The sequence below is a fragment of the Musa acuminata genome, chromosome BXJ2-4 (assembly GCF_036884655.1).
Source record: "Musa acuminata AAA Group cultivar baxijiao chromosome BXJ2-4, Cavendish_Baxijiao_AAA, whole genome shotgun sequence".
Lineage (NCBI taxonomy): Eukaryota > Viridiplantae > Streptophyta > Magnoliopsida > Zingiberales > Musaceae > Musa > Musa acuminata.
The window spans coordinates 24,725,621-24,738,112 of NC_088341.1; the positions used below are offsets into that span (position 1 = coordinate 24,725,621).

Sequence of the window (12,492 nt, forward strand, 5' to 3'; positions counted from 1 at the left end):
CTGCCTGGGTTGCTCCAGATCAGCTCCCGACTTGCGACCCGTCAGTACCAAAACCTGAGCCCGAGCTTAGTCACTCAGCCCACAAGTTTAGCTCCTGCCCGGGTTGCTCCGGATCGGTTCCCGAACTGTGACCTGTCGGCACCAAAACCTAAGCCCGAGCTTAGTCACTCGACCCACAGGTTTAGCTCCTACCCGGGTTGCTCCATATCGGTTACCGACCTACGACCCATCGGCACCAAAACCTGAGCCCGAGCTTAGTCACTCGGCCCACAAGTTCAGCTCCTGCTTGGGTTGCTCTGGATCGGTTCCCGACCTGTGACCCGTCAACACCAAAACTTGAGCCCGAGCTTAGTCACTCGGCCCATAGGTTCAGCTCCTGCCTGGGTTGCTCTAGATCGATTTTTGACCTGCGACCTGTCGGCACCAAAACCTGAGCCCGAGCTTAGTCACTCGGCCCATAGGTTTAGCTCCTGCCTGGGTTGCTCTAGATCGGTTCCCAACCTACGACCCATCGGCACCAGAACTCGAGCCCGAGCTCAGTCACTCGACCCACAAGCCCACTCTTCAACTAAGTCGCTCCAGCTCGATCCTCGACTTGCGACTCGCCGATCCTCCACCAAGTCGCTCCATCACGATCCATGACTTACGACTCATCAGCCTCGACTCAGAGCCGCGCCCAAACCGGTTATCCGACTTACGACACGTCAGTCTCGCCTCATCTGGCCTTAGCCGCCCGATCAGTAGAGTCAATCCTTCCTGAGGTGTGGGGCACTACCCCTCCAAACCGCCCCACGATGAGCCAATCCAGGTTCCACTCGTAAGCAATCAACATAATCAACCGCCCACAATCGATACCACACGCCAGGTCAGAATCCGTACCAGAGCGCTGTTCGACTCGCGTACCATCACGCCAACCCGAGAATCAGCAAGGGGAACACCCCCACACGCCAAGTCAGAATCCGTACCGAGATGTTGTTCGACATGTTTAGTCTCGGGAACCCTGGGCGGTGTCGTCTGACTCCGCTCCACGCATCCCGAGATGACAGCCGGTCAGAAGTGTTGTCTCAACTCTTGAAGATCAGGGACCACGCCGAACCCACGTGCAACCGAACCTCATACAATAGTATAAAAGCCCTTGGCCGCCATCCGGCTAAGGAGAGGCAAAAAATAATTCAACCCACAACTGACTTGTTCGTCGGAGGGGCCAAAGTCGGAATCACCCAACGAATGTCATTTTTGCAGGAAAGCGGTCACCTACGACCCGCGAACGTCCTAGCCTTGGAAGTCGCCAACCGACGTCCCCAAGGCAAGCCATCAACCGGTACTCGGACCGAGAGACACTGATCAAGACCCTGTTGCGAGGGCCCGATCGACCTCGGATTCCAGCTCGATTGATAGAAGACTCCCGACATCGACCCATAGACCAGGCCGAACTGACTCACCAGCCACAACACATTTGTTCACCAACAGCACTAAAACCCGTACGATCGACCGAATAGAAACCCTGATTGAGGTGAAGATCGCCGGAGGCGACTCCGGACGTGAAATTTCTGCTGCCGAATTAATTTCGGTCTGCTTGCGGTTGCAGTGCCAGACTGAGAACGGCCGCTCAGCGATGGAAATGGGTCGGGTAAGCGAATGATATCGAAATACAAATTCAAACCCGATTGTCTAGCTATCCAAATCCGATATATCATCAACGATAAGGCAGATGCCGTTAATTAGACTACGGGAGTAAGTAAATGATGATAAATCAATCAACTCGACGGAGTATATGCAGGCAATGTGACAAATATACTTAGGTGAAATCCTGTCATTTCCATCCGCGCCGGAGATGCGTGGCTTTCTTTTCGTCGGAGTCACCCCACCACTCGTTTGAACCTATGATTCGCCGGGGTGGAATCAATCCGAAGACAGAAAGTCTTGTCGAGGGCCATTTCTAGCAACAAAATTTGTGGTACCCAATTACCTCTCCGAGCATTTGAGGTTATCGAATATGCCAAGTCGGATACGAACGATGACGGAAATGTTACATTCCCTGTAGTTTAAACGTACATCTGTTCCATTGTAGAGTCACTTCGTGTTCTGCACGCAATCTTTTTCTACATTTTGGGCTGCTGCTGCAAGGATAACATACGTCCGTCCAATTTCTACCAAGAGTTGTTTACGTAAGTATGTATAAATATATCAATATATATATAATAGTTATATATTGGAAAAGATTATATATATATATATATATATATATATATATATATATATATATATATATATATATATAAAATGTATAAATACCCTTAATATGTGCATTACTGGTCCGAGGTGGAGATAAGGGAGCATCATCGTGGGGAGCCCTGTACCGGAGAGCATGGAGAACCCTGTTGCGGTGGGCATCATGGAGGAGCTTGAGGCCCAGAGCGAGGTGTGGAACCACATTTTTAGATTCATCACCTCCATGTCCGTCAAGTGCGCGGTGGAGCTCAGGGTCCCCGACGCCATCCACGCCCACGGCGGCAACGCAACTCTCCCTCAGCTGGCCGCCGCCGTCAGCCTCCCTCCCGCCAAGCTCGCCGACCTCCGACGCCTCATGCGCATGCTGGTCCACGCCGGCTGCTTCACCAAGCAGGAAGACGACGTGTACGCCCTCACGCCATGGTCGAGGCTCCTGGTGAGCTCCGAGCACACCTCGGTGGCCCCGTTCGTGGTGTGGATGCTCCACCCGCTCATGGTCCAGTCGTGGCACTCGCTGGGGGCGTGGTTCCACGGGAGGGCGCCCACGCCCTTCGCCGCGACCCACGGGAAGGGGATCTTCGAGACGACACGCGAGCAGCCGGGGTTCGCGGCCGTCTTCAACGAGGCGATGGCGAGCGACTGTCGGCTGGTGGGACAGGTGTTGGTAAAGAAGCGTGCGGAGGTGTTGGAGGGAGCGCGGTCGATGGTGGACGTGGGTGGCGGCACGGGCACCCTTGCGGCGATCGTGGCCGAGGCCTTCCCGCACATGAAGTGCACCGTCCTCGAGTTGCCCCACGTCGTGGCCGCGGCCGCGGGCGCCGGCAAGCCGAACAACTTGGATGTTGTTGGGGGAAACATGTTCGACCATATACCATCGGCTGACATTATGTTACTCAAGGTACGCGCAACAGTAGAGCAAACTGTCCAATTCCTAATCCTTGTGAAGCAACACATGTCATATATTGTGTGTTCTACAGCTTTCTCTAGAAAACAGAAAACACAGTAAAAATAAAACACAGTTTATATATATATATATATATATATATATATATATGATAACAAGTTTGGAATTTTTTGTTCCTTGCTTTTTAGTTCACAGTTGACAGTTTGTCTTTGCTCTTTAGTCAAGAATGAAAGCAGCTACTAGTAGTGTTATGCAGTAGAAGATTTCGGCATCAGGAGAAAGACTATATATATAAGCTTATATGTATGGATCCAACTTTATACGCTGCAGTGGATCCTGCACGACTGGAAAGATGCGGAATGTGTGAAGATATTAAAACGCTGCAGGGAGGCAATACCATCCAAGCAAAACGGAGGCAAAGTCATCGTGATCGACATTGTTCTCGCGGGAGACGAAGGCAGCAAGTCTGATAAGTCGAGGGAGTCACAGTTGTTCTTAGACATGCTGATGATGACAGTCAGTGGAGGGATGCAAAGGGAGGAACACGAATGGCGTAAGATCTTTACGGACGCTGGTTTTTCGAGCTACACGATCAAAGGTATGGGATTGCGCTCCTTGATCGAGGTTTATCCTTGATGTTTATCGCAAGTGAATTTTATTAATGGGGGTCAGTCAAACAATAAGCTCCTCCAACAATGGTAAGTTGAAAACATCTGTATGTTACCGAATAAGGTGATGCAAGATTCAATGCCTTCTTCAGCAGTCTTACATTCAATGCCTGAGAGTCAAAGCCAGCGATTGTTTTAAGTCCAACCATATGTATGACCTATGAAAGTGCCAAAAGAATAAAAAAACTTGATGACCTATCAAGGCTGTGGCTATGCTATCCAGCATTAAAAAAAATTGATGTCAATGTTCAAGAATTCTTATGATTACTGTATAAAATTTTACAGAAAATGGAGAACAATCTTATGGTAAAATGAATGCATGGATCAAAGTGACAACAAATATATGCAAACCGAAAGAGACAAAAAAAAAAAAAAAAAGAGGGTATTTTTACTAGTGCAGTCACTGTTTACTCGAGGAGACTTGATAATGAGATCAAATCCTGGGATTCCTGCTTTATTTCTTTTGATGAGACATAAGAAAGAGTTTTAACTTACTAATGTTCATACTATCACATCTAATCAGCTTAAGCTTACAAAGGGTTTGAGAGAAAGCATTGCACCGACTCTTTTCATTATCTATTACAAGAATTAGATTTAGAGGCTTGAATGTCCACAATATTAGCTTGACATTACAAAACTCAACTCAAACCTAAGGACTGTCTTACCATAAGGCAAAAAAAAAATTGGCTCCATAAAAAGACTGACATAGGACAAAGAATAGGATACTACATCGGTTCCAGCCAAAAAAAAATTTCTAAAAAAATAAAAATCGACTTACCATAAAGTATTTAAAACCAAAACAATGTTTTTATACAAAAGTAAAGAAAACCAACTCGAGATAAAAAAAAAAACTAACATGTGAAAATGAAAGATATGGCGAAGGAGGACCAAAGAACTCACTTGGCAGCAGTCCAAGCAGAAATTTTCCTCTTCTTTCTCCTTCTCTACCTATTGATCCTCGGTCAAGTTCTCTGAATCCTCTAAGAATGCAACCAAGGTAATGAGTTTAAGATAACAACAACTTCTATTCTCATGAATCTACCAAAGTCAACAAGAAAACACTAGAGCATGCAGCTTTTGAAAATTACATCATCCTTTCTTTTCAATACCAAATGTATCTTCAATTCCGCTGCTCACCCTTTTTCTTCTTTCAGCTATCATGTTTGAATATGCCTGGCAAGCAGGATCAAAGTGGCTTCAGTAAGTTACACATATATCCTATAAATAGCTGAAAATTCTGGAGATTAAGAGTAGCAAGATCTCTAAACTCCATATTAACTCAGGTTAAGAAACATAACAAGGTTTAGATTTTTCCTTGACCCGTTCCGATATGAATAAACTATGGAAACACATTCAATCTTATTTATACATATATTAGCAATACAATAGATAAAATATTTATACATATACCGGCCAAGAGGGTGGACAAAGACCTAGTGAACGATATTCTTACCATGTGTATTCTTGAACCATACCCCGTATACGCTGTTTTTATTTTAACATTTAATATGTTATTTCCCCAATTCTGGTTTCTATTTATACGATGATTAGATCTCTATGGAAACCAATATTAATAATTACTCTCAATAAGTCCCAATAATTCATTGGCCATCTCTTTCAATCTTCTCTCTCGCTTTGATCTACCTCTCCTCTTCCCATCTCATTTTTCTCTCTAAGAGGATATCTTCTTCCCTCCAATAAGAAAGTGCTTCAAGGAGAGATGTTAATCATATTAGAATTTAGAAGGATTTTGGAGTCCACAAGAGATGACACACACAAAAGAGGCACAAACTTATACAGTAGAAGAAAAGATAATATCAGCTGCTCAATTGATTTAGATAGAATTAGATTAATTCTTTATCAGCACCACCCTCTAAACTTATAAATATGTACAATTCTTAGATTCTTTTTCTTCTAATAACATATATATATATATATATACATATATATATATACATATACAAATATATATACATATACATATATATATAACAGGTATATCAAACGCTGATTAAGGAACCAAGATGATGCTTCATCTTTCTTATGTGTGATGCATTCTCAAAGTGGCTCCTAAGTACCAAAGTGAATTGGCTGGTTCCATTCACCTATATATACCCATCTTTTCTACAATTTATTTCTGCTTATTTTTCTTCATATCATACACTAAATCATCATATAAAGAACTTCAGTTTTAAGTTTTAAGGATAGTAACATACTAACCCCATAATTTGTCCAACTGCTATCTCCTGTTTTCTGCTGCCAAAAGATCATTGCATGACCAGGACAATTGCCTATTGCATCAGGCTCACACAATTGTGAATTTGAGGATCAAATGTATGAACAATATTCATTTTACGATGGCCTCTTAAGCTATCTCCCAGAAAAATTCATGGCATCATCCTACTTCAATATAACATCAAATGATTGCTTGTGGATCCCGATGAGACTCTTTCTCTAACTCTTTTTCTCTTTTGTAAATCCTAAGAGACCATAGGAGGTTTCAAGGAGGCTGACCTTTGTGGACAAAAACGCAAGGGTGCCGCACAACTTAGGCAAACCTAGTTAAGTACATGACAATGTGTATTCTTGAACCATACCCTACATAAGCTGTTTTTATTTTAACATTTAATATGTTACTTCCCCAATTCTGATTTTCATTTATACGATGATTAGATCTCTATGGAAACCAATCTTAATAATTACTCTCAATAAGTCCCAATAATTCCTTGGCCATCTCTTTTAATCTTCTCTCTCGCTTTGATCTACCTCTCCTCTCCCTATCTCATTTTTCTCTCTAAGAGGATATCTTCTTCACTCCAATAAGAAAGTGCTTCAAGGGGAGATGTTAATCATATTAGAATTTAGAAGGATTTTGGAGTCCACAAGATATGGCACACATAAAAGAGGTTGGTTCAGTCACAAACTTATACAGTAGAAGAAAGATAATATCAGCTGCTCAATTGATTTAGATAGAATTAGATTGATTCTTTATCAGCACCACCCTCTAAACTTATAAATAAGTACAATTCTTAGATTCTTTTTCTTCTAATAATATATATATATATACACACAGGTATATCAAATGCTGATTAATGAACCAAGATGATGCTTCATCTTTCTTATGTGATGCATTCACAAAGTGGCTCCTAAGTACCAAAGTGAATTGGCTGGTTCCATTCACCTATATATACCCATCTTTTCTACAATTTACTTCGTGATTTGTCTGATTTCTGCTTATTTTTCTTCATATCATACACTAAATCATCATATAAAGAACTTCAGTTTTAAGTTTTAAGGATAGCAACATACTAGCCCCATAATTTGTCCAACTGCTATCTCCTGTTTTCTGCTGCCAAAAGATCATTGCATGACCAGAACAATTGCCTATTGCATCAGGCTCACACAATTGTGAAGTTGAGGATCAAATGTATGAACAATATTCATTTTACGATGGCCTCTTAAGCTGTCTCCCAGAAAAATTCATGGTGTCATCCTACTTCAATATAACATCAAAGCACCCAATCAATATCAATCTTCTCTAAGATCGATCCAATTTTGGCCACATTCTCGATCTTATTGCCAGAAATTAGTCGAACTCAACTAGATTCAACCAAACTCTATCGAAGGTGGATGATTATGGCCCATTCTAATTAATTTGACAGCCTCAAAAGAAAAAAAAAGAAGAGAATTTAGGTAACAAAGAACAAAGGTGAGGAATAGAGAGAGAGAGAGACCAGCCATTACAAGCTCAATAGCGGAAAACATTCATGTAGCTGACCCTAAATAGTTGGGAGATTACTACTACTAGTTAAGCCTGCCATTATAAGTATGAAATAGAGGAGGCATAGCTGGTATTATGTTTGTTATTCACTACAACTACCACATTAACTAATTTTGACCAAATTTGTGAAGAAATAAAGATACTCCCACAGAGAAGATGTACTAAGATTCACAATCAATCCTATATATCATGGGTACTTCTCTCAAATAAATCTTTTTTTCTTTGTTTGTCTTTGTTTTACCTAATAGTTCACATGTATGGTGACTATTTGAATTATATCTTATTAGTTTTGTTTTTGCTGCATTTTTAAACTTATGATCAATCCTTTCAATTGAATTGTTATCAGCCAATGCTAGTCCCAATACCAATCTTGCAACTCTGGAACTAAACCTTTCTTTGTTCTGTGGGCAAAATTTATCAATTGCAAACAAAACTGCTATAAGAAGAAGAAAATATCAAGGATAATAACAACATAATGACCCCTAAGAATAGACTCTTCAGTTCTTAAAAAAGAGTCTGTTCAACATGATAAAAATCATGGTTAAACAAATCAAGCTTTGCTTGTAGAATAAGACATTTTAGACAGGTTTACTGATAAAATAGGAATGACTTTTGTAGGACAGATTACAGTCATGATAAAAGATACCTCTATAAAGCCAGCTCTTAAAGACCAATGCATGTTTTATCTGTTAACAAATGTCGAAAAGCAATTATCTTTCTATTATGTTGATTCGGTCTACTCCCTTGCAGAATTAGAATATTCTAAGTAGATCCATTAGAAATAAGTGATAATTTTCAATAATTTTCAAAAATATGAAAGTAAAAAATGACAAAAAATGAAAAGAAAAAACAAACATAGAACCATATTGAAAGAATGAAGCACTAATAATTTCTTATCTACGATTTTAAACATCTGAAAATGTAAGGGAAACAAGTAAATCATATCAGAGTTATAAGTTTGAGTGCAAAACCTTAGGATATGCATACAGAAAGATGTACCACCATCCACATATCAAAATGGATAATCCAACACTTATTGCTGCTGAATGAAGAATAGTCCAGCTACATGCAACTACTGCAACTCCAGTAAGCAATATGGTCCACGGCTGACACCTATTATGAGATAAATTTCACAACTGAAGTTAAATATGAGACATTATGTGCACTAGTTAAACCTAGGCAAAGAACATACTTTCCAGGTTTATAAACCCTACAGACATGGGTTCTATGCTTCCACATATAAATTGAATTGCTATTTCGTGCCCTCTTCAAAACATTCGTTCTTTCTTCTGTAAAAATAATAAGGTGTGTGTGACCCAAGTTTTTTGTTTCAGATTGGAGATGATGATATAGTCTCAGATTAGGATCCAGAGATCCAAGAGAGGTTCGTTTGGAGTCATCCTGAACTGACCACTCCACAGGAAGATCAAGCATATGAAACCATCAAACCCTGACCTTGCAATCGTAAGATAAGCAAAAATCATCTAAAATCGGCTAGGATATATTTCATGGGAAAGTAAGATGGGGAACCGGTAGACGCATTTTGTGCCAGGCCATCAAGAATTAGCCTCTGATAACCAGTCTCACTGAATCCAATTGGTCACAGTTGACTGTCATCAACTGGATCCCCTGGCTTCCAGAAATCAAGGGTTTCAAGATAAACACAGATACGATCCTGAATCTGATGACCCAAATCAAGATTGACTAATCCTACGAACCCTGCTTCTAAATGCTACCGCTAGAATTTCCTACGAGGTCTGTCCCTCTAATAATAAAAGTTATGACCGTCGAGAATCTCACAAGCCCAATTATAGCTATAAATCCATGTTAATTAACATAGAACACCATGACAAAAAAGCCTCTTCACCCGGAGTTTCTATAGGGTCGGGGAAGATTGAAAGGGAAAGAAGAAAAAAGATCCATAAACCTTCTCTCCCTTGTTTTCTTCCATTTCTTCAGACCAAACCTAAGACTTTCACAAGTTCGACCGTATACAAAATTAAAGACAAGTAAAATAGCCTCCAACAGTGCCTAAAATTACGCCCTGAATCAAACAGATTTGGGTTTTAAAAGAACATGCATTTGATATTTGATATGCACATCCATGATAGCCTCAATTTCGAGCCGCACAACACAAAAAAAAAGATCTGCAGCGACGAATCAGAGGCAAAGAACAAGATGGACTGACCATGAGGGTTTGGTGTCCCAGACGGAGTCGTACTCGAGTGATAGGTAGTTGAGGTAGCCGTCCATGTCTTCCACCACGCCATCCTCATCGAAGAACCGGGACTCGTCGGCCTTCTCGCCGTTGACGTTCGAGCTAATGCGGAAGGACTCGCGAGGGCCGCGCGCGGGAGCCGATCCGGCGGGTGAGGGTCTCCTCTTTCGCCGGGTAAAGAAAGAGGTGGAGATGGAATTGGAGGGGGGTTTCGACGGCAGGGCTGGGCGGCCGCGGAGCAGATAAGAGACGGAGGAGATGGGTAGCGAACGGACTGCTTCCATGGCTTCAACCGGCAGAAACTACCCTATTTGATCTTTTAATTTCTTTTTATATCTGCTAGGGTGCATTCAGATTCGTGTTGGAATGATGAAGGGTGAAACCCAGTGGCTCACTGGTTGGCTGGATCAGGAGGGCCACAACATGGGCCCATCTCGGGGCTTTGGTTATTCCCTCGATTTCTTGATCCTCAGTGTACCTGAAATGGCAAGCAAGCCCGCCGGGAAGAAGAAAACACCCGACCGACCAGTGCGGTCCCATTCCGCCACCTCCATCCTCAAGCTCTGGAGATTCTTCCTTGCACTACTATCGTTTCTCACATGACGTTGTTTTTGCGTCGAAAGATTTCTCTCCCGAAAATTTCTCTGGCACAAGCTCTGGTATGCAAGATGGAGGATCGAACAATCAAGTATCAATATATTGTTTCTTAATTGAAAGCTTACCACTGTTCCTCTCTAATCAAAATATTCAATAGCTTGAAATCAAGCGTCTGATCTCACGCCAGCCATACATATAACAAACCAAAAAAACCTTACATCGAAACAAATTCGAGAAACCTTCTTCAGGCTCGAGTTCCTGATAGAACCCCAAGAGAAACAAGACATACTCACCATCGCTGAAACGAAAAACCTAGTAACTCAGTCCAATTTTTCTTTACAAACACTTCAAGAGAGAGAATTTTCGTGGAGATTAGTAATAGAAGCAGCCGCCTACATAGCAACTTCAGCTGTGCGTATCTTCACCTTGCAACTGCCGAAATGATCCTGCCCTTCAACTAGAAGAAGAGAATGGAGTTGAAACTTGGAATGTATCGTCTTTCTTTCAGATTCCCCCTACTGCTTTACTGCAAAAAATTAGCCAAGACCTCGAGGGGAACAATAAGCTGGAAAAGTTACTTACATGTTATAGTTCCATATCCACCGAATAAGGCAGCGTTGAGAACTGTGGTATGTCATTCCATGCCGGGATTCCGTTCCAATAGCTTATGTTGATGTTGGTACTACTCTTGTCGCCACTGTTGTTGCCGTCGACGTTGCCGACGCTGTTGATACTTATTGCCGTCGAAGTCGGAATGGTGTAATTAGAACTCTCCGGCAACCATGCCATCGAACTATTAGTCCCAGTAGCAACGCATGTATTTCCGGATTCACTGCAGCCACAAACTTCATCTGTGGCTATGTCTGATACCTCGAAAGATATAAATTCCTGTTGGATCTCCAGTGGGCTACTGCTCTGTTTATGAGCTTCCCCTCCGAAGATCATAGCCAGCCTCTGCTGCTGAAGCTTCCAATGGAGGTCCTGGTTGATGGAGCTCAGGAACTCGATGGAAGATACAATGCTGCTGCTGCCAGCAGCAGAGGATATAGATGGACCTCTGGTCTCATTATACAGTACCCCTGCAGCAGAGATTGGGTAATTGAAGCTCGCCTGGGTGGTAGCATCAGAAGAGAGCGCTGCACCTCGCGAGATGTCGACAAAGTTGATGAACTGGTTGCTGTTGAAGACCGTGGATGTAGCCGGATCATGGAGCCCTGAGGCGGCGGGCAGACCTATTTGGAAGTCCATGGCCACCGTAGAGGGAAGTCCATCGAGAAATTTGAGGCTGCTGCCTGTTTCGGGGAACCCAGAGAGGGGAGCCGCCGGAAGGCGCGACGAGGCCGAGGATTTGGATTTCTTGTTCTTGCGGGAGCCGCCGCCCATGGGCACGTTCCGGAGCGCGCCACCTTTGGTCCAGTACCTTCGGCAGGTCTTGCAGAAGTGCCTTGGTTGGGAGGGGCTGTAGTTGTTGTAGTAGCAGAACTTGGTGTTGGGGGAGTCGCATCGGGGGCACTTGAGCCCTTGCTGTCTCGGATTCAGTGCTGTGGCGGTGGCAATGCTCTTGCGGCTTTGCAGATCATCAGCCATTTTCGTTTCCGTCGTGGTAACGGAAGGAGAAAAGCCTCTGGAAATGACGAGGGGATTGGATATGGGGAAGAGGACAATGGATGGTTTTGTTAGTTTTCCTGCGGTGGAGGTAAAGTGGAGGCCCTATTCAATACCTTCATGCGTACATGGGATTTATAGGTAAAGGAAGGTTTGCTTGATACTTGTGATTGTCATCGAGTGGAAGAGGGGAAACTGGTCATGCAAGCAGACCGGAGGATGGTCTGGAGTTGTTGAGATGAACACGAACTCTTAATCGAGATTCCAGAAGAGAGAGAGAGAGAGAGAGAGAGAGAAGCTGCAGAAGAGAGAAAGGATCTTAGCCAAAGATGTGCAAGCAAAGACTAGGAAGGGAGAGCGGTGAGGGAGTAAGGAGAGAAATATTGGAGACACACCTGACAAGCTGTGGAACAAGAATCAGTGGAACCCTCTTCGTGTTGCACGAAGCTAATTTAAAATCGTGGCAATAACATTTTATCTCCCTCCA

The 12,492-nt window shown here is 42.9% G+C and overlaps 3 protein-coding genes across 5 annotated transcripts; 1 reads left to right on the plus strand and 2 right to left on the minus strand.

The window, feature by feature from the left end:
• The first annotated feature begins 2,302 nt into the window (after positions 1-2,302).
• LOC103981852 (trans-resveratrol di-O-methyltransferase-like) lies at positions 2,303-4,006 on the plus strand. The gene is made up of 2 exons (XM_009398604.3): positions 2,303-3,130; positions 3,467-4,006. The coding sequence occupies exons 1-2, from the start codon at positions 2,369-2,371 to the stop codon at positions 3,770-3,772; spliced, it is 1,068 nt and encodes a 355-aa protein (XP_009396879.2). The 5' UTR covers positions 2,303-2,368; the 3' UTR covers positions 3,773-4,006.
• A 441-nt stretch (positions 4,007-4,447) lies between these two features.
• Positions 4,448-10,110, minus strand: LOC103981851 (uncharacterized). 3 transcript variants are annotated; one of them, XM_009398603.3, is made up of 4 exons: positions 9,774-10,110; positions 8,557-8,698; positions 4,914-4,977; positions 4,448-4,784 (listed from the first exon to the last, which is right to left on the minus strand). In XM_009398603.3, exons 1-4 carry the CDS (start codon positions 10,085-10,087, stop codon positions 4,753-4,755), a joined length of 552 nt encoding a protein of 183 aa, XP_009396878.2. In that variant the 5' UTR covers positions 10,088-10,110; the 3' UTR covers positions 4,448-4,752. The 3 variants fall into 3 exon arrangements, with proteins under 3 accessions (XP_009396878.2, XP_064960376.1, XP_018679978.1); XM_065104304.1 differs by having other exon boundaries at positions 4,448-4,775; positions 4,893-4,977; XM_018824433.2 differs by having other exon boundaries at positions 4,893-4,977.
• Positions 10,111-10,588: 478 nt separating this feature from the next.
• LOC135609058 (dof zinc finger protein DOF5.7-like) lies at positions 10,589-12,232 on the minus strand. Its single transcript, XM_065102143.1, has one exon. It carries the CDS (start codon positions 11,985-11,987, stop codon positions 10,986-10,988), a length of 1,002 nt encoding a protein of 333 aa, XP_064958215.1. The 5' UTR covers positions 11,988-12,232; the 3' UTR covers positions 10,589-10,985.
• Positions 12,233-12,492: the final 260 nt, after the last annotated feature.